This window comes from Lathyrus oleraceus, chromosome 3 (genome assembly GCF_024323335.1).
Source record: "Lathyrus oleraceus cultivar Zhongwan6 chromosome 3, CAAS_Psat_ZW6_1.0, whole genome shotgun sequence".
NCBI classification, from domain to species: Eukaryota; Viridiplantae; Streptophyta; class Magnoliopsida; order Fabales; family Fabaceae; genus Lathyrus; species Lathyrus oleraceus.
The window spans coordinates 436503921-436526079 of record NC_066581.1 but is presented as its reverse complement, the minus strand read 5'-3'; the positions used below and the strand labels follow the sequence as shown (position 1 = coordinate 436526079).

General features: G+C 32.9%; 2 protein-coding genes and 1 pseudogene across 3 annotated transcripts; 1 reads left to right on the top strand and 2 right to left on the bottom strand.

Moving 5' to 3' along the window:
- Positions 1-4639: 4639 nt before the first annotated feature.
- On the bottom strand, positions 4640-6431 carry LOC127131599 (pectin acetylesterase 2-like; annotated as a pseudogene).
- Positions 6432-7477: 1046 nt separating this feature from the next.
- LOC127128080 (GDSL esterase/lipase At5g14450) lies at positions 7478-9966 on the top strand. Its single transcript, XM_051057331.1, has 5 exons — positions 7478-7973; positions 8056-8265; positions 8355-8527; positions 9133-9406; positions 9486-9966. The coding sequence occupies exons 1-5, from the start codon at positions 7739-7741 to the stop codon at positions 9731-9733; spliced, it is 1140 nt and encodes a 379-aa protein (XP_050913288.1). The 5' UTR covers positions 7478-7738; the 3' UTR covers positions 9734-9966.
- Positions 9967-13283: 3317 nt separating this feature from the next.
- Positions 13284-21694, bottom strand: LOC127128079 (SAGA-associated factor 29 homolog A). Of its 2 annotated transcripts, none has more exons than XM_051057329.1 (9): positions 21417-21694; positions 19908-20001; positions 19567-19643; positions 17730-17839; positions 17208-17293; positions 15057-15110; positions 13984-14137; positions 13790-13803; positions 13284-13677 (listed from the first exon to the last, which is right to left on the bottom strand). In XM_051057329.1, the coding sequence occupies exons 1-9, from the start codon at positions 21532-21534 to the stop codon at positions 13575-13577; spliced, it is 810 nt and encodes a 269-aa protein (XP_050913286.1). In that variant the 5' UTR covers positions 21535-21694; the 3' UTR covers positions 13284-13574. The 2 variants fall into 2 exon arrangements, with proteins under 2 accessions (XP_050913286.1, XP_050913287.1); XM_051057330.1 differs by having other exon boundaries at positions 17730-17836.
- Between the last annotated feature and the right edge of the window lie 465 nt (positions 21695-22159).

The window sequence follows — 22159 nt, the reverse complement described above, 5'->3', positions numbered from 1 at the left end:
AATTATTTCCAATCCTAACATCAAACCAAGCTAAAATTCCATAATAGTCCCTGCATTTAACATTTCAATAACAGTTCTAACTAATAATTTAACAGCTCAGTAACATTGTTAACTTCATAATCAACTTGCTCTTGAAATCCATTAACACTAACTGCCGCCCAAACTTCTAACCGCCACTGCCCGGAAAATCTCACCAAAATAGTTGGGAAAATCACCTATATAAATGTATCACTCTCTTTAACCAAAGGGAAACCTAATCATTTTTTGTGTGCGCAGAAATCACTTATTACAAATTCAGAAATCACTCTCTCAATTCATCTTCTCCATATCCTCTCCCCACACTAAAGCTTTGTCACCATTGGAGCAAGCTTCACCTTGAAGTTTGTCACCAATTGAGCTAAGTCTCTTATATTCTACACTACTCTCACACTCACATAATCAAAATCAACAACAATAATTCAGTTCAAAAAATTTCAGAGCTAATTCTTGAAGAGAAGAAGTTCATAGTAGAAGTAGAAGATTAAAGGTTCAAAGTAGCATACCTCGAGTTTTCTTCATCTTCAAATTTCAACAAATTCCAAGACAATCCTCCGTCTTGCAGGTCGGTGAATTTTTATACCTTATTTGTTTGCTGAATTTTTGATACCACAATGTAGTTCTTACATTGGAGAATCAAAGCCCGAGGTTTGGTGGCTTGATTCTTCTTCTCCTCCATTTAATTTCAGTTTTCATTATTAGGATTCATAACTTTCTTGCTTTAATTTAAAGAATTGGTTAATATCTAGAATGAATTGATGAGAGATTAGGATAGATGAGGTTGAGAGTAGTAAATTGATGGTGATGTTTGGTAATTCCGACCAACTCCGCATTCTCCAGCACGGTGGAGTAAAAGTTCCGGTAAAGGTGTTCTTGAGAGAGATAACATGAACATGATGTGTAGAGTAGATGAATGCTTTGCTGAATTTGTTTCCCTTCCCTTGGAAAATTAGGTTGGGTTAGAGCCTTCAAGCCCACTATTTTGTTGTTTACACCCTTGTATTACTTAGGTTACCCCTTGTTGAACCCAACAACAACACCTTGTGTTTAAGCCTTATTTGTTAGGCCCAAAGCCTCTGTTTCTAAGCTGCACACCTACTGGTTTATGCGTCCCAGCAGATTTCATTACTAAACTTTTATTCCTTGTTTTTTTATCATTCTTTTGTCATTTTTGTTATGTTTTTAGTTCATGACCATGCACATTTTAATTCATGTAAATTCAAAGTAAGTTCATGTATCATGGTTAATTAGAATATTTTCTCTTTTAGAATTGAATTGAATTGAATTGTAGGAGTTTCTTTAATTCTTCGTTAAAATCCATTAGAGGTTAGGTTCCAATATGCTTAATTTCAATGTCATGTTAATTCATAAAAAATACACATTAAAAATGGCTAGTTTAATTAGGATAGATTTCTACTTTAGGTTTTAATTGAATTTATTTTAGAATTTAGCTCTTTAATTTTCAATTAGAACTTATTAGAAATTAAATCATTTACTCTTGATTGCATGCATGAATTATGGTTATGATTTTGCCACTTGAATAATTCTTATGCGCTTATGGTTTAATTTTGTATGGTGTATGATAATCCCCCTTTTAGGCAAAATGTACCCCTCCCATGAACATGTAACAATTTTAATGCTTTCCATTTTATCACTTCCTCACTCATCCATTAACTAAGATAATCAAAAGCGATCTAAAAAAGATTTTTTTTTCAAAATAACATAAATAAACTTGATCCAACATCAAGTTTTTTTCCAAACCAAACTTAATTGAATGCAAGTACTCGATCGTACATCAAGTACCTCTTTCATTTAATTCAGACATTTTGTTCTATTCAACTTCAAACACTTGACCCAACGCCAAGTCATTTTCAAAATATTTTTATAATAAATCGAATGAAAAAGGATGTGGTGTACGTATCTGTACACATTATTTCTCAAGTACTTGGATTTTCCATCGTGCTTAGATTGTGGCTCAATACTTGTCTTCCATTCGAAACACTTAAAAATAAAAGAGTTTAATTTGGTCCTCATAGGATGAAAAAGAGAGGTCATGATGCACTTGTCCTTTCAGCTCCTGAGTATTCTAATTGCCAGTCGTACTTAGCATGTGGTTAGATGCTTGTCTCCTTCTAAGTACCAACAATTAAACTCGCCTCTCAAATTTCATAAACAAAAATCTTTCGGGATGAAAAAGAGAGGTCAGGATGCACGTGTCCTTTCAGCTCCCAAGTACTTGGATTGTCGGACGTACTTAGCTTGTAGTGTGATACTTGTCTCCTACTCTAAAATCAATCACAATCAATCAAATTCAATTTCCCGCCTTAGGGAATTCAAACCTTTCGCAAAGGATGTTATTTTCGATCCACCGCAAACAAACAATGTGTAAGCCTCTCATACGCGAGCATACAAGCAACATTTAACTGCTTAAATGCGAATGTTAACATCATCCATTAAAAACAACCAACAGATCCGTATTTTCTACCATGAACTACGAAGCTCTGACTTTCTCATTGCACTATAAAAATACGTAGGCACGAGGATCCGAATCCTTAGCGAGCACACTAATTAAAAACATAATTTTTCTTTTTTTGCAAGTAACCTTTAGATAATAACACTCATTCGTGCAAAACAATCAAAACGGTTCTCATTGAGTACAACGGATGTGAGGGGTGTTAATACATTTCTCTTACATAATTGACTCCTGGACTCGAATTTGGTTGCGACGACCATCTTCTTCTCTTTTAGGGATTTTATCGATATTTTCCCTTTCCTTTGAAATAAATAAAGTTTGGTGGAGACTCTGTATTTTTCGCGTAGCGAGAATGGGTGTGCGTTTGTTATGTTTTAGACAAACTCGTGAAACTTTTACAAAGTGAGGTAAAACATTAATGAGATATAAAGGTAGGCATGACAACAGGGCGGGTCGGGAACGATTTTCATCTCGTTCAAACTCAAACCTAAATTCCTATACAATCTTCGTTTTCCATCCCAAACCCCAACAAGAATGAATAATTAAAACTTAAATCAATCCTAAACGGATTGGGTTCGAGTATCCCCGCCTCGCCACCATCCATTTAATGAAATCAATTTTTATTAATAAAAATATTTATATTTTCCAACATCAAATTACATTACAAATAATAAAATAAAATAATTTCAAAAAATCCATATATTCATTTCAAATATTTTAAATAATAAATCAAAAATAATAAATCAAAATCAAAATATCAAACCATATAATTGAATATAATATTCAAATAGCTAAAATGTTTGGTTAAGAGAAAATCTTTACAATGTTTTAAATTTAAGTATAATTCATGTTCCTATTTTACTCACTTTTTAGTGTAGTTTTGATTTAGCATGATCCTTTTTTAAAAAGCCCCATGTTTTTTTTAAAAAGGTAATGCACTCACTAAATTAAGAAAACACATTTCAGCATGACAGATACGGTGACATTAGGGGTGTGCAAAATAACCAATAACCATAAACCAATTTCCTATCCAAATTAATCCAAACATTAAAGCCCAACCCAAAATTATATTTAGAAATTGGTGATCCATTTATCAAATTATAAAAAAAACGGTAACCATTATTACAAACCGGTTCAAGTAAACGGTTACCATTTTTCAATAATCATTTCAAATCCCTAATTCTCAAATTTCAGAATCCCTAATTCTCAGAAACTGAAACAAAGATTGTCTGGTGTATCTTCTACCAAATCCCTACCCTAACCCTTTCTTCTCAAACCCTTCAACTTGCAACTCAGAATTTATTTTAAATTGCATTGGTAGGTGAATTTTTTATATCTACTTTTCTTTTCCTTTCAATTCCATTGTTAATTTATTTTACTTTTTTATCCCTCTAGATCTGGTGTTCACGAAATTCATCTATAATTGGCTTGTTTATTTTGTTTGAGAGGTTTATAGGTTAAGCTTAATGTGATTAGGAACACATAAATTGTTTGGGAAATAAACAAAGTAATTTACAGTTTCTTTCTTTGCTGTGAAATTGAATTCAAGGAGATGATGTACTGGGATGCTTTTACACAATTTAGTCATTGTTGTTGTTTTGTTGTTGTTTTTATCCTTTTTTGTGGATTTAATTGAAATCAAATGTAAATTATGTAAACTGTTAGAAAAAAACCAGTTATAGAAACTTGCATTCATCTTTTTGGTATGAAAATATGGTTCAAATAAGCTGATGCTTCTGTTTTTACATGGGAAACTGAAGTATAAAGAAACTGTGTGCTAAGGATAAAATAAGTGCTTACTGAACAAATCTTGCTTTTTTATTAACTTAGGATGAAATTTGTAGCGTAAAAGCTCTTTGAGTAGTCATTGATAGGCAATTTTGTTTCATTACAGCGGAGGCTGTGGCAGGATCAACAGCATGGCTTGGTAGAAGTCTGTCTTGTGTATGTGTACAGAGAAGAGATAGTGATGCTTCTAGCTTTTTTAATTTAACTCTAGCCCAGGTACGTTCTATAATTACTGAAGCTTCTTTTAATTGATGTTGAGTATTTCTGATAACTTTTATGCACGATGCATCTTCCAGCAAAAACTAAAAGAACATTAATTTAGATAATGTGATATGGTGCGAGAATGCTTCAACTTTTTTAAAAACAATTTCTAGTGTAGAAGATACACTTCCATTTCCTTAAACTACACCGGCCAGATACGTCAACGCTGAAATTGGAAAGAATTATTTTATCGTCAAACAAGAATCGAGATATAGATCAGCTTCCGCGAATAATAGTGGATTAGAATTGAATGTTCGTTAGTTATTGTTTACGAGTCAAGGAATAATCCACCATCGCTAAAGCACTTTACTCTAGTGGTTCTTGGAAACAATTCCCGGAACTCATCGCAATGTAGTATAGCTGATAAACCTCCCGCAGAACATCCGGATAGAAGAGCCTGAAAAAGAAAAGAAACATGTATCAAGCAGATTTCAGGAAGGAGATTATTTTTCTTTGGAGTTTTCGGAGACAAACCTGTTTGGCATATCACATTCCTTTCGACATTAAATTTTCCATTGCAGCCTGCCAAATGCGCTGCCCTGTGAAATACAACCCTGCTGCCTATGGAGCAAAGATAAACTCAGCGCATTAATTCAATCACTGAGTGAGTTTTAAGCCGGAAGTCCAGAGTTTGTATTCGTTTTTACCTCATTTTGACTGTCTCCGCTAAACAATGCCCCGTCACAATAACGAACTTTTACTCGATTCCAATTGTAAAAATCTGCAGACAGATTCATCCAAATGAAAAGGTGTTAATTTCAACGTAGTTAATTATGAAAACAAAAGCAATGTTGACGAGTTTAAGATTTATGACCTGGATTTTCCTCGGCTTTGCTGCTCAATATTCCGATAAACGGTATTTGTTTTTCCATAAAATAGGATGAACCGTGCCGCGTTTTCTTACTGTAAATACAGTTTCTGATAGTTCCACACCAGCCTCCTCCCTGTCACCAAAAGAAATTTACATCTAATGTCCAGTCTTAGATGAACATAGTTCAAAGTTCATGAATCTCGCGAACAATCACATACCTCTAGATGTATCAACCAACTGTTTGATCCTGAACCGTATCCGCGATGGAAGTGGTAAGCCGGTAAAGATCCATCCAGACAAACTACAAGAGAGAATACAAATCAATCACATTGAGCAATTAACTAATAGCTTTTGTCTTTACAGCTGTGAACTGCATGATTCTAAATAGTGAAAGGGCCCATATCAGAAATAAGTCAGCTATATAATCTTGAAAAGTTTGATTTGTAATATGAAAAAAAATTGATTCTGCATTGAAAAAATTTGATTTTGAGTGAATTGGCTCTTGCTAAAAGTCAGTCGAAGGTAAATTGATTTACTGAGTTGAACATTAAAGTTCAGTAAGAAAATCATTAAATTTCTAGTGTAGAATCTTGTGAAAAAGTAATGCAATCAAGTTATGATTAGTTCTTAAATGTTATGAAGCTAGTTATTGTAATGGACTGAAATATGTTAGCATTGGCCAATTATCAAACTGTTAGGCTGTTGGTGCATTGAATGCTTGTACTGCTATTATCATCAAACTTGTAAGTCATGATATGATAATTCAAATAATTGGATGATTGCAGTAATTACACTAGGCTATTAGTATGTTAGAAAGAATTTAAATTGAATGGATGCATTGTCTTGGTGTGAATCCTAATTGTGTATGTGTTTTTGCAGGGCATGTAGCATGTCATGTTTGTACCAAGCGGTCCGAGTTTTGAACTACTAGTGATGAATGCTCATCAGTAATGCTGGAGATATTAGAGTCTGGACCTGTTCACTAATATTTATATCTTGAAGTGTGATCTGCAGGTTTGTTATAACAACATCATACATACCAATTGAATAAGGAAATGTCATATTCATATCAGATTTTTTATTGTGTTTTTTTATCATAATTTGTTTTCCTATTTTTAACATATTCTACTCAATTTATTATATGTGCATTTTCTGCATTTGTGGGTTTATGTTGTTGCGTGATTTGTTTTGACTTAATGTATTAAGCTTATTGTAATTTCATTTTATTTTATGCAGCATTAAGCTTATTGCAGAAGAAGCTGATTAATTGCTTATGGAACTAGAAGTGAAAAAACATAAAGATTCTTCATGTTTCATATTTTGTTATATTCATAGTGTAGGTTGAAGAATTTTATTGTTGTTAATTAGTCTAGTAACAAATTCAATGAAATTATTTCTGTTTTTAATCAAGATATTATTTGTGGAGATTATGATATTGTTTGTGGAGATTATAAGAGTTAAATTTAAAGCAGTTTTTTTAAATAACTATTTTTAACATAAACTAAATTTAAAACTAGTTGAAATAAAAAGGCAGGTTAAAGAAATTAAATTATTTTTGCTATAAAATTATTTTTTTTAAACTTGATTTATTTTTTATAATTTTTTGAAATTGTTTTTTTTATAAAATTGTTTTTTTTATAAAACTGTTTTTTTAAAGAAAATAAAAAACTGGTTTAAAAAATACCGATTTAAAACTTTTTTTTTGAAATTGATTTTTTTTTCTATCTTATAGTTAATTACTTAATTTTGATTTTTCCTATTGAAATTTAAAAATAGTGATTGATTTCAAGAGCCATTGGATAGAGTTAAGAAGTTGTTGGAATGAAAATTAAATTTGAGAGAAATTTGGTTTTAAAATTGATCCAAACAAAAATTAATTTTTTTAGTACAAACCGGTTATTAACCAAACCGATCCAAATATAAACCGATTTTAAAAATATAAACCGGTTTTATCAAAGTGGTTTTAAAAACCAAACTGATCCATATATTTGGTTCAATTTGGTTATGGTTTTGAACCATGCACACCCCTAGGTGACATTACGCAGGGAGTGGATTGTCTTCCTGTCACATTATAGTTCAGTTAAATCTGGACCATTCAAATATATACTCAAAATATAAAAAGAAGAAGTAGCTTGGCTTTTAAGGATTTGGATTCAAACTGGATCATATCCAGTGTAAATCCCAATGGAGGCAATCCTCTCCCCGTTACGCACACACTAGCAGTAGAAATGAGTAACTTTTTAGGTTTACGACCACACATGTGTATGTACAAAACAAAACCTTATTAACAATAACTTTATTTGCTTTGTTTTGGATCTCTATCTATATATAACCTTTCTCACCTCTTAGCAATAGCAAGGTATCTGAAAATGGGATTAAGTTTACTGTTTGCTGTGTTCTTCCTATCTTGTGTAAAGCGTGTGGAACTCAAAGACTCATCACCTTCTTGTGCTTTTCCTGCAATCTACAACTTTGGAGACTCAAACTCTGATACTGGAGGCATATCAGCTGCATTTTTACCTATTCCTGCACCATATGGTGAAGGCTTTTTTCATAAACCTTTCGGAAGAGACAGTGATGGTCGTGTCATTCTTGATTTCATAGGTAATCTATATCAAAATTGAATCTTATTGTCTCTTAGTTTTATGATAAGTGCTTTATTAAGCAATTTGTACAAATTGTGCAGCTGAGAAGGTAAACTTGCCATATTTAAGTGCTTATCTGAATTCACTTGGAACCAATTATAGACATGGAGCAAATTTTGCAACTGGTGGATCTACCATTAGGAAACAGAATGAGACTATATTTCAATATGGGATAAGTCCATTTTCTCTTGATATTCAAATTGTGCAGTTTAACCAGTTCAAAGCAAGAACCAAGCAACTTTACCAAGAAGGTGAATATTTGAATCCCTTTAATTTTCTTTTATCTCATTATCATTGATTATGTTTAATGTGTTTGATCTTTGTTTGTTGAAAATTTTAGCCAAGGATTCAGTTGAAAGAAGCAAACTTCCTGTTCCTGAGGAATTCTCTAAGGCACTCTATACATTTGATATTGGCCAAAATGATCTCTCGGTTGGGTTTAGGAAGATGAACTTTGACCAAATTCGTGCATCCATGCCGGATATAGTTAATCAGTTAGCTTCTGCAGTCAAAGTAAGTATCACTCACTTGTGTCTCTACCAATGTTCCGATAGATCACTTTTTAATCAACTTATTGTTAATCGTGTTAAAATGTTCATTGTTGAATAATTAGGATAAAGGTTTTAAATAGCTGTTCTAGTCCTAGTCCTGTCCTAATTTTTGATATTATGGATATGTGTTGTTCTAGTCGACCTCAAGTCTACTGACCACCGTGGTTACGAGGTAACGTTCACTTTGGGTGTGGAAATCCGTCACGGTTGTGTCTTTTCCCGTAGACAAAACCATGACTAATTCCCACACCCAAAATGGACAATACCTGTAGCCGCATTGGTCAAAAGACTTGAGTCCGATCGGAATATCTGCCATCAAATCAAATGCATTTTATGTGGCCTCTATTGCGGTTGCACTATGACTGTGGGAGATATCAAAAACCCTGATGTCGCAATTGTAGACATCAAAGAATCTGGTTAATCAACTTTGTGATGTCACTCCTGCCAACTACATTTTTTACATCCTCAAGTCTTGCATAAGAGATTTGAGTTCAGTTCCACTTGTACCGATGTAATGCTACTTGGCATACCATTCTTTAAAATCTGACCGAAAAAACTTGATTGCAGAATATATACGAACAAGGAGGGAGGTCATTTTGGATACACAACACTGGCCCCATTGGATGTTTACCAGTGAACTTATTTTACAAGCACAGTGTACCAGCGGGCTACTTTGACCCGTATGGATGTGTAAATGATCAAAACGTGATGGCTGTAGAATTCAACAAGCAGCTTAAGGACAGAGTGATCAAGCTCAGAACAGAACTTCCAGAAGCTGCAATTACTTACGCAGATGTTTATGCCGCAAAATATGGACTAATCAGCAATACCAAAAACGAAGGTAACTTACTTGTTCATTATTGGCATGACCATGTATGTAAAATATAGTTTAACATGCAAAGTTTGATTTTAATTTTCAGGATTTGTGGATCCAATGAAGATCTGCTGTGGTTATCATGTGAATGATACACATATATGGTGTGGAAATTTAGGAACAGCAAATGGGAAAGATGTGTATGGCACTTCTTGTGAAAAACCATCAACATATGTGAGTTGGGATGGTGTTCATTATGCTGAAGCTGCTAACCATTGGGTTGCTAATCGTATACTCAATGGCACTTTCACTGACCCGCCAGCACCAATTTCTCAAGCATGTTATAGGCATTAAAACCATTTTATGTTGTGGACATTCTGAGGGTTTTGTTTTATGCTCATAAAATAAAAATAGAAACATTTCTGTTTGCAGATTTATAAGAGGCTCTCGTCACAGTTTAGTAGTTTTACTGTAAAAATATTGTATGTGAAACATGTGTTAGTCACTAGGTCAAAATAAATCATAATGAAACATACGAGATTTATTCTCCAGTAAATAAAAGTCACCTTCTAATTGATGTTTTTAAATGTGTGATTGAAACAAACAATTTGAAAATTGAAAATTTATCCTTGGCCTTGATTATCTGAACTCATCATAAGCTACTTAATTAGCCACTTGTTCTAGAATTTTTATATCATGGGTTAATCAAATAAATTTGTTGCTGATTTTTTTTACTTTGCAATTTCATTAATAATCAAAATCTTAGTGCAATTTGTATACTGTCATTTTGAAGGATAGCCATATATGTATCCAACAACTACATTGGATTTTCACTTAGAAACATATAGGAAGCCTATTGATTTTGAAATGTTTGGTTGCTCTTAGATAGAATTGATTGTTTTCAAAATTAATTAAAATAAATAAATATAATCAAACATAAATAGATAGGGTTCCTTCAACTTAGAGTAGCTCATTAAATAAAATAAGTTGAGACATTACTTTGATATTTTTTTCATTTAACTTTTATCCTTTATCCACCACATAATTGTTTCTTCCTTTAGAATTGATTCTACTTGAAACTATAATTTGTAACTTTTGAGTTTAAACATGATTTTTACATTGAAATTTATTATTCAGCTCACTTTTAAATAAATATATTCAAACATAAATCATTTTACATCCAACTCATTTTTAACAAAAAAAATCAATTTTACAAAATCAATTCACTCATAATCAATTATTTTCACCGCAAAACTAAACATACACCTAATCTTTTCATTTTTCCCTTTCTTTCTCGCTCTCTTCGCAAGACTCGTAATTCCCTTTTTCTCATTTTGTCTTCATTGGCGATGGCCATCATTATGGTGGCGCCATAGAATCTAATATTAACGCTCGAAACGCTCCACCTCTAATAAGTCTGTTACACTCATCATCAAGAAAACATCACCAGCACAATAGATCAAGAAAACCCCTCCCAAAAATATCAAATCGATATGCTCGACCCCTACTTCGTGCACCTAAGCGAAAATCCTCATGTCACCATTGTCTCACGTTCTCTCAACAACTCTAACTATCACTTATGGTTGAAGAAAAAACTAGGATTTCTTGAAGGAATCCTAATTCACCTAGAAAACTTAAACTGTTTATTTATTGCATGGGGTTGATGTAATACAATGGGTATGGCATGGATGACAAACTCCATTGAGATAGAGATAGCTCAAAGCATTCTTTAGATGGACGCAACACACGAAATATGAGAAAAACTCTAGAACTCGTACACCAAGGAGATATCATTCGCATCTTCGACCTCCGATCCGTCCAAAGAGATTTGTGGGTCGCGTTATTCCATAATACACTTCATCAATGTTTAGGTCTGAATGAGTGGCTCCTTCATGGTGTCCAACCTGGTTTTGTGATCTGCAACACATGTTTGATTGCTTATAAAGGTTAAACACCACGTGTTCCATCATAAACACCACTCGTTCCACATATCCCCTAACTAAGTCGCCATTTTATGATCATTATGGAAGTGTATATGGGTAGTCAATGTGATCCCGCGCAAAGCTCATTACATCAAAACCCTCATTCTAGAGGGAACGCACCACCTTAGAAGTCGTGAGAATGTTTCCTTCTGATGTCATTCCCTCAAAGATCTAGGAAATCCAAAACATCCAACTTTATGGTATCTCTCTTTTTAAGGACTTTATGTTTTTCAACTCGGATCGGAGATGATGTTGCTTCAACCCCAGATCTACGAAATCCAAAACATCCAACTTTATGGTATCTCTCTTTTTGAGGACTTTATGTTTTTCAACACGGATCGGAGATGATGTTGCTTCAACCCCAGGTTTGACATTTTAGAAAAGTTTGTCAAATACTATGTTCCCTTATTTTTCCGCCTTCCTTTTCCCATGGAGTATTATACCGCCATGATCATTTTTGGAATCGGCTGACAATTATCACATCTTTATACATTTTTCCTTAGCGTGAAGGATTTTCCTCTTAAGAACAAACATAAAGATGAGAAAAAATAACCACAACAAGACACAACACTCAATTTCACATAAAATTTACTCAAATAATTATCAATCTCAGCATCACCATCATCACTTTGGTTGTGCTCCACCATTTTCCTCACGCTCGTGACATAAGACTCTTCCAAGAGCTCGTCAGCCTCTCTTCCTGGCTAACTCAAAAATTCACGATATATGTCATGTATTTGCATTGGTTTGTCTGTTCAGTATAATTGAAACTAGTGCTCAGTGATTTCCTCTGCACTCTCACAAATTTGTCTTTTCAATTATTGTAGTTATTGGAATGAGGGATTAAAAGAACTCTCTTAGAAAGGGCGTTTAAGGTTACCCAACCACCCTTACATGCATTTTTGGTGTGACCTCTAAGTACCTACAAATGATCTCGAATTCCCTGATAAAATCTCATTCGTTGATATCTGGGAGGGATGACATTCATGACCCTAAAGACCTCAGATTCAAACACAATGAAAGAAATTAGTACCCCTAGGTCATAAACGACAAAGAGGTACATATAGAAAAAATATTCCTCCGAGTCAAAAGATGTTTTCATGTTAGACCTCTCATCTTTAATAGAAGACTCGTACTAGATAAATTTATACCCATACGAAAGGAGACCATTGTATCCTCAATCTTATATAGGGTTTCAAAATCTTCAATACCTTCACATTTTGAAGTACTGGCCGCCATTGATAACCCTGTTTGTTTTGAGAAAGAATAAGGCAAAATAGGATCAATATCATTATGACTACTATAATCATTACGGCTAAAATCGTAACTGCCAAACATTCATAACTCTACAAGTTTGTAATTAACCTTCCCATATAGTTATTTCACATTCTCTACACAATGCCTCTACATCGTTAAAATTTTATTGTGGCTGTTAGATTATATGACATGGTCGTTTTCATATAACTCCCTAATGATCGTCATTCTCATAAAAAAAAAAGGAAAGGTACAAGAGAAAGGGAGGTAAGGTTTAATACATGTCCTATGTGAGTTTATGCAAAGATTTGGATGAAATTGAGAGCAATTTCTTAAATAGTGCAAGAAATGATTATAGGAGAAAGTGGGAGAGAAAACGATGATCCAACTATTTATAAAGCCAAACATCTACGTCTTATAGCCCGATAATGACTTACGCCTACTCTTAAAGTGGCAGAACATCAACGCTCCAGGTTGCTTGTCCTTCCTGAGACAACACCATTATCACACATTTCGCTTGAGGGACTCGTTCTTCAAGTCTTCACTCAAGGGACTTGCCCTTCAAGTCTTTTTACGAGGACAACACCATTGTTAAAATATGTTTTCCAATAACTGTTTTCAATTACAACAATCAGATTAATAAGAAAAACAAATAAACTTCCAAAATGTTACGGCTAATTTTTCAGCATAACTTTCATACCGGAGACTGGAGAAAAGATTACAACATTGGTTATCACTAAACAAACCTTGGACTTTTATCCATAAAAAAAAAGAACAATACCAAAAATGTGATTCCCAATATTAAACTAAACTAATGTGATTCGTGCGTGCATAAAATTAGACTGCAATGTCCTTCGTGCTACTAACTTAACAAATGACATACATTGAACATATTACACAGCCAACAACAATACAGTATGCTATTTCTATTCTATACACAGCTAAATATTACTTGTAATTTATTGACGATGTCCTTCTGGTAGAGGAACCACTTTGTGGAATGGCACTGTCCTTTGTGGCAGAGACCCGTCTTCTTCGTCATCATCAAACTCCAACACATAACTGTTCCGATCACCAGAGAGTAAACAATCATAAGATAGTTATCTACTTTCTTTTCATATAAGTTCGGCTTCTATGAAAAAAGATCCATCAATTCTTAAGGAATTATACTTACTCATCTGTCTTCCGCTGCACATTAGTGATATGATGGAGATTATCGCAGAACATGCACAATACAAAAATTGGTTAATATGATGTTAGAGTCATCAAAGTTAAGAGTAGCATGGATTAATAGTAATTAAATTTCTTAGAAGCAAGGAAAAATCAAGAAGTGATCATGCTCTATTAAAGTAAAGAGAGATTTATTACCCTGCGATGGCCATGAACAACTGTTGCTTTATAAAGTGCAGTAGTTCCTGGATAGACTGCCAAAACATGTTTTCCGGGAGGAAAATCTTGAGCACTTGAAGGATCATTGCTCTTGGGGAAAGGAATGATATTTCCCATGGGAAGCTTGTATTGCCTGAACGCAACAGAAAGAACAAATTAAATAAGCACAAGCCATTCAAATGACATAATGATATTTCACAAATTTCTCAACTAATGTATTGAAGGTGTTTTCAACCATATAATCCAAATAGGGTGGATGAAATAAATTAATATTTCAGCAGTAATTTGTGATTGGAAAGAACTACTCGAGTTTAAAGAAGGGAAACTTTTGCCGCACAACTATAAGATCTGCAATGTTGTATGAATTTGGATGCTAACTAGCATAAAGTCTGATGATATTTGCTTAAAATAGTATATTCTGTTTACGGGGAGAATATATTCTGTCGATTTGATATTGTGGTTATTATGTAATTGACGTTATTTTATATTCATGATTTCAAAGTCTATAAATATATTTTTCAGAGAGGTCATTTAGACACACGATTTCACTATGTCATGCCTCTAGTTTTTCTCTCATTCAACAGAGTCAAAGAAAGTAATCTCTATAATGTAGAAATTAAAATATCTAAATTGGTGGATACACAAGACATGATAGGGTTAAGAAATAAAAGTATTAAGAGAGAAAGTTAGGGAAACATCTACAATTGAAAAGATGGTAGATCTTCCCTTTTGTGGTTTTGGCATGTATGGAAAAGACATGTAGATGAACACCAATAAATAGGGTAAATCATAATGGAGGATAGTGCATCAAGGTAGAGGAAAAACTAAAGAAAACTATAGACCAAATTGTTAAAAAATTGAATTTAAATGGCCTGTTTTTAAACATGATTTATAATAGAAAGTTGAGTGTCGTTTGATTAATATGATATACCTGACTCCACATACTAAAATATATCCATGCAAAATTTAAGCAGAAAATGAAGCAAGACAACCTGACAATATGATCATTGTACACAATTAAACAAAACAAATTTTGAAATAGCCTTTTTTACCTTTGGCCACTGCTATCTTCATCATCACCGGGTTCCTCATCAAGTACTTCAAATCTAAAAAATTATTTAACAATGAATTAAAAGAGTATTGAAAAGGAAGACTGTAGAAGGTTTGTGTCCAAATAGGTAATATTTTTTTCATCAATAATTACAAATTATACCCAAGCAACGGCAACTTATACTTGTATAAACAAATCTGAGCAATTCAAACAGCTTAAAGTTGGTCAAATAATAAACTCATTTAGTTAGTGGCCCGAGCATATTGATTCTAAGGAGAGGTTTATGATTGTCCTTGTTAGAATTTAGAATATGTTAGCGTATTTCAAACCCAAAAGCCAGCTCAATTTGTTTTAAATTGCGGTCAGCAATATACTAGCTTTAGAGGTCCCCACGACACATCACAACCGCAATTGCAGCCACATTTTACCTCAATATGATGATTTGCAGCATAACCGTAACCAAACTTAAAAGGGATGACGGATTAACCAAATCTTTATTAATATTACTTTTACCATAAATGGTATCAGAGCCCAAGTATTTCTTTATAAGGAGTACATTTGCCACATGGTATCAGTGGTTGCAAGAGTCTTTACATAATAACTTAAGCTTTTTGAGATAGTTGGTTCATGAAATGGTATGAAGCCTCTAAAACCAAGTTATCCAAATTTCAGTTCTTGGCATCCCCATCTTTATAATAATAATTTGAATTTCATCAAAATGAATTTACGTACTGTTCACCCTTCAAGCCTAAAGGGTTCATATAGAAACCTATTAGAGATGTAAAATAAAATCATTCATCTGCCATTACTCACAGCTCCCACTTTGGAGCTAGTTATAAGGGTTTGAATTAGGCCTGGCTAAATTCTAAGAGGGGAATGTCATCCGCACCATATGTAGACTTGTTTCATAGTATGCTACTCCGTGTTATTATGCCTAATAACTTCAAGTCATCAATTGGTATGTGATGCACTGACCTTTCCAAATATTAGCACTAGTTACACCCAGAACAACTAATCGTTTGGAAACTAAAGCTCTATTTGCGAGTTTGGAGGAGATGGGGAAACTAAAGCTCTCCACCTAAATCCCTCAATTGTTTTTACTCCATCCTTCTCTTTTTCAAAGCCCTCCCCTCCAACTTTCAAAATAAAGCTTACGGTCTGTTTGGGAGTTGGTTTTGGCAAGGTTTTAGAGGGGAAGGCTTTGGAGGGTTGCGTTATATTTTGAAATGTGTTTGATATTTTTTAAAAATAATAATACATTAGCATATAAATGCATAGTGTTTTTTAAACTTTTTTAAAATATCTGTTAAGAGTCCGGTTTTGTAGGGCTGAGTTAGGCCCAACCATATTTCTTAACAATATCAAACACATCAAAATATAGACGCAACCCTCCAAAACCTTTCACATTAAAACCCTCCAAAAACCAATTCCCAAACAGACCCTTAGGGTCTATTTAAGAGGGGCGTTTAAGAGGATTTTGAAAGGAGTGTTTTGGAGGGCCAAGTCTATATTTTACTATATATTTGGAATTTTTAAAAAAAAGAATTTCATGATACATGATCATATGACAGTTCAATCACACTTAATCCATTTTTAGAAACTTTTTATAGTTTGCTAAATTTAAATATATAAAAGAAAACAAGCCCTCCCCTGCTCTACAAAATCCCCCTTCCAAACATCCCCTTATACTCTTTTTGTTGCTCTACAAAATCCCCCTTCCAAACATCCCCATATACTCTTTTTGTTGTTCTTCCAAACCCTCCAAAACCTTTCACATTAAAACCCTCCAAAAACCAATTCCCAAACAGACCCTTAGGGTCTATTTAAGAGGGGCGTTTAAGAGGATTTTGAAAGGAGTGTTTTGGAGGGCCAAGTCTATATTTTACTATATATTTGGAATTTTTTAAAAAAAGAATTTCATGATACATGATCATATGACAGTTCAATCACACTTAATCCATTTTTAGAAACTTTTTATAGTTTGCTAAATTTAAATATATAAAAGAAAACAAGCCCTCCCCTGCTCTACAAAATCCCCCTTCCAAACATCCCCTTATACTCTTTTTGTTGTTCTTCCACCTACCTGTACACCTCTCATTGTATAAAATATTGCACATTAATATATTACATTATGTACAGAATGTATACTTACTCCTTTAATTCCTTATCAAAATGTATCACTTTTACAACAAACCATTCATCCTTATCAGCATTACGTGGTGTGACCCTAGCTGCCACCTGAAAAGTGAGAAGCCAAAACATATTAACCTAATGAAATAGAACTCTGGAGGCTTCTGTAAGAATAGAAAGGAGTTTCCCGAGAAAGAGAAAATTAATAACACATAGAGAAAGAAAATACTGTCAGAAGTGAGTCATCTCTGTTCATTTTTTGATTTATGCAGAGCCTTGAGAATATAGAACACAAATCTATAACAAAATTGCACTAACAACCTAACAGTTTAGTAAACAAACTACAGCAGAATATCTAATTACTCTGTAAGCTCAAATTAACTTAACAGAAGCAATTTAAGACACACAAGCTTAACAGAAGCAAAGCAATGTACTATGCACACATGCAATATACTATAAGAAAAATAAACTTTATTCATAAGGAGAAACAGAGCATTGAATATTTACTGGTTTATATTAATCAAACTTCAAGGGAAAAATATACCTGTTCACCCTTAAGACTGGCACAAGCCTCAAGTTGATTTCTCATACTCGGAGTTAACCTTGAAATGTCTGACTCAGTCTTCACTCGTTTCCTTTTCTGCTCATTGCCTTCTGTAACAGAAGAACTGTTAGCTAGACACAGTGCATTAAACTGACATCTAATTGGTACTGGAGTAATGTTAATGCAATTTACATGCAAAATTCAACATTAACAAAACTGTGACAGCATTTAGTTCAATAAATTTATTACCCACATCAAAAGTATTTCATAAACATTTCCACCTGTATTTTGATTTTTATCTAATGATATATGACTGAATTGCTGCAAAACGTCATTATGATACAGTGATAACACGATGCACAAGTGCTTAGTCTACCAATATTTTTTTTTTTACTAATAAGCATTTCCAAAGCATAAGGTTTGTAGATATTCCAAGAATTTTATTCTAATTTGTTACTAATCAGAATTTGTTATTAATCAGCATTTCCGCCATATAGGAAGTGATGTGATAGAAAGAAAAAACTATAAATTAACATCATTAGACATGAATGATTGGCAATTCAAATTACACATTTTAAGAAGATCGGGCAAACTAGAATTTTGTATAGCATGATGAATTGCTAATGGCTCTAAATCAAGTGATACTTTCATCATAATATATTGATTGTATCTTAATCGAATTTGGTGTATCATAAATTTTTCTTAAGGATTGGTTTCAATAATTCCTTATATTTCATTATTTATTTACTTTTTTAATTGTAACTAGAAATCCAGTAATATTATAAGTTATAAACGGTGTATCGTTTTTTGTAATGTCCTCCCATCAATATCAATATGATTTTTATATCTTTAAATAATTTTCCCTCTATACTTTTTATTTGACTAGGGAAGTGATCAACTTATGATGGTATTAGGAACTATCCTAGATCCGTGATTAGGACAAAATATTTGTTATTCCACCCGCATTTGCCCATGCTCCAGATATCGAATCATGGGTGTGAAGGGGTGTGGTGTTGACTGTTGAGATCCATGTTACTCCACCCACATCAGTCCACTAAGTGTGAGCGGGAGTGTATAGACTCCTACACCGATTAGAGAAATGGCCTAGATACTCTAGCAAAAAATTTGCCTTTATAGTTTTTACTTCTTGAGATTTATGGTTGTGTTGTTTTGTCATTCCTAATTCATACTTATCATAATTTATATTGATCATTGTGCATTATAAGATGATATATTTCTAAATTATTTGTAATCTTTCTCTGAATCTTTAAATTCAATACAGTTTCTGCTTAACAAATAAAAAATTCTCTTGATTCAATACTTGAACCAAATTTAATAACCATTTTAATTAATGTACAATTTTGAGTTTGATTCTAAAATACACATTAACATGCTCTCCCTTTTCCCGCTTTATTTACTTCATATAGCTTTGCTATGCACAACCAACCAAAATGGCAAAACAGGTGTTAACTATATTGACCAGTATCCACCAGAAAAATGAAAAATCTTGAAGAAATCAATGAAAATTTAGTATACATTTGTCACAAAGATTGTCAGACAACACATTTCCATTTTCTTCCTACTTTCCTTAGAAATGAAAAAAACAAACTAATGTTTTGGCTACATGTTTTGGCTCTTCGACATTGTTAAATTATGGCACGCCCATATTTTCAGGGTAATATAATACAATAGAAGTAAGAAGGAAAATCAAGAGAATGACATGCTAAAAGATTTGGAACTGTTTAATTTATTTATCATATCAACAAATTCTATTTCTTAAAGCTTAAGTCAATATTAAGCAATAGTATTTCAAGTGAAAGATAAATTTGACACAAACCTAATCTCCTCCGTGGTTGTCCTTGCGGTCCCGGAGGAAGCAAGGTATCGAGTTGGCTTATCAACATCGTGGAAAGACTGGCAACCAAAAACAACACAGAATCATATATATATGCTGTAAAATGCCTAGCCTGGACAGAGTATATAAGAGTTACTTAATCTTAATCTTAAGATTCCGCATCAACTAAAGATATGGCCTAAACAATTCTTATCTTACAAGCCAATTTTGTAGATATGAATTAGACTCGGCCAAAAATTTGAAGAGTTAATACGTGTATCTTGGTGATTTTTAAAAAAGTTGGAAATAAAACTACATGCTTCAGAGCTCGAGAATAGACATACTTTGCTTCCGCGTCTGAAAGATCTTTTGCTTGAGTATACAACAATTTCAGCTTTGCTAATGAGTTATCTCCAGGCTTCTCAACCAGTTCAGGAGCTACACCAAAATGAAAAGAAATAAACAACGATTACAAAGACATTAGTACATTAATTAATATATAAGAATAACTGAATATTGATTGTGTTTCCAGAACATCAAAACAAGTAGAGAAACTCCTATCTAATGAGCTCCAATGATAAACAAACTCGGATCTTTAACATCATATGCCAAAGCCTAAAAGCAACAAGGGGTGCTTAATTTTAAGTAATAACATTCAGTGCATGATTTTCCTCAATTCCTAAAATCACAGAAAGCATTTGTAAGTTTCATGATTTCAACAGTTTTCCAAAAATCTGTTATCGAAGTGGACGAAATAAACATTTGGTTTCCATCACAAGTTGGCTATTTGATGAATTACCCTTTCGAGGAAGCTCGCAAACACTAAATACAAGAAAAAATATTGAAGAAATATAGAAGATGAAAACATTGCCTTTCAGCAGCAACATGCTTTCCTTTTGTGTATATCTCTTCATTATTTCACGATGTCGCATATTTTTGTTATATTTGAGTTATATTTCTGTTAAGTAACCTTCCTCAACTGTAAAATAAAATAAAATGATAAAGCATATTTTCGTCCTGTTACATCCACACATACCAACAAAAACAAGGAAAATTCATAATTGTACAACTCTAATCCTTGATTAAAGCTATACACTTTTCACAAACAGCTTTTAAAAAAACGCTCCTCAACCACAATTCTGGCTGCAACATCATGATCTTTGATGCATCCACAACCAAAACGCATATTTGACCATGATTTTCCACAATATCAAAGATTTTGATGCAGTCACAATTGAAAAACTTGTTCAAAAATTCATGACTCATGAGTATAACACATTTCCATTTTGAATTTGAACATCATAGGTGTGTGTGCGCCTATAACTAACCAGCTAGCAACAAAACAGCATAAGACTTTGGAAGACTGCGTCTATATCTTGAAATGTATTTGATATTTTTAAAACATTTAAAAAACAATACTAATGTAGTATATTATTTTTTAAATGTTTTAAAAATATCAAAAGCATTTCGAGATATAGACACAACCCTCCAAAACTTTCCCCTTCAGAAATCTAAAAAAAAAAAAAGAACTCTCAAACAAACTCTAAATAAGTAGAGTCAGGAACACCAAATTATTTGTTTGATTATTATTTTTAACGTATGAAGCAATGATTGGGAAATTTAAAAACTGAAAGTCAGGTTACTTAAAATTCACCACCCAAGCATCATTTAAAAATTATTTCCCAAAATAAATCATCAAACACGGTCCAGAAAGAATATTAAAAACAAAATTCAACTTAATCAGTAACTAATTACGCAACTTCATTACAATGAATCATCATTTATAAAAAGCACAAAATTGATGAATATGCAGCATTAATTCAAAAGAAGCTTAATAAGAGAGAGTAACAAACTGGTTTGAAGCTTCTTGTGAAGCTTGTTGATCTCCGACAGAACATCCTCCTGATCTTTCCTTAACCGATCGAGTTCCTTGGAGTTCTCCAAAATTGACACAATGTCCGGCGACGACATCGTTTTGATTCGATCAGACTCTGATTTTCAATTTTCAACGCTGTTGTCTCTCGAAATCGATGAACCGAATTCGGAAACTGAAATGGGAACTAAAATTTCCAAATTTAATTTATTCCAACGTGGGATTTGTTTTTTTTTTAAGCGCACTTCATCATTTGTTTAGTTGAGAACAAAGGAGGGAAACGACGTCGTTTTTGTTCATTCTTTTCAAAATGATTTCTTTTTTAGTTTAAATAAATAACTTTATTTTTTTTAATTATTTATTTATATTTAAGTATAAATCATATACAAAATTCAATCTTTTAAAAACCGAGAAACAAGTGATAATACGTCTTGAAAATGACATCTCATTGAATCTATCTTCTTTTTAAGATTTTAAATTTTAATATAATTATTTCATAAAAAAAATTAATTTAATTCATTTGCTTGTAAAAAACAACTAATTTATTTTTTTTAATTTATAGACAAAATAATAATAACCACCAAAATCCGTGAATATAAACTAAGGTTTGAACTCTAATTATAATGTTTAACCAAATAAATATCTGGTGTGAATATAATTCAAGTTAGTTATTTGATTAGGCATAAGTCCAAAAGTTAATTAGAGTCGGACGTGTATATAAAT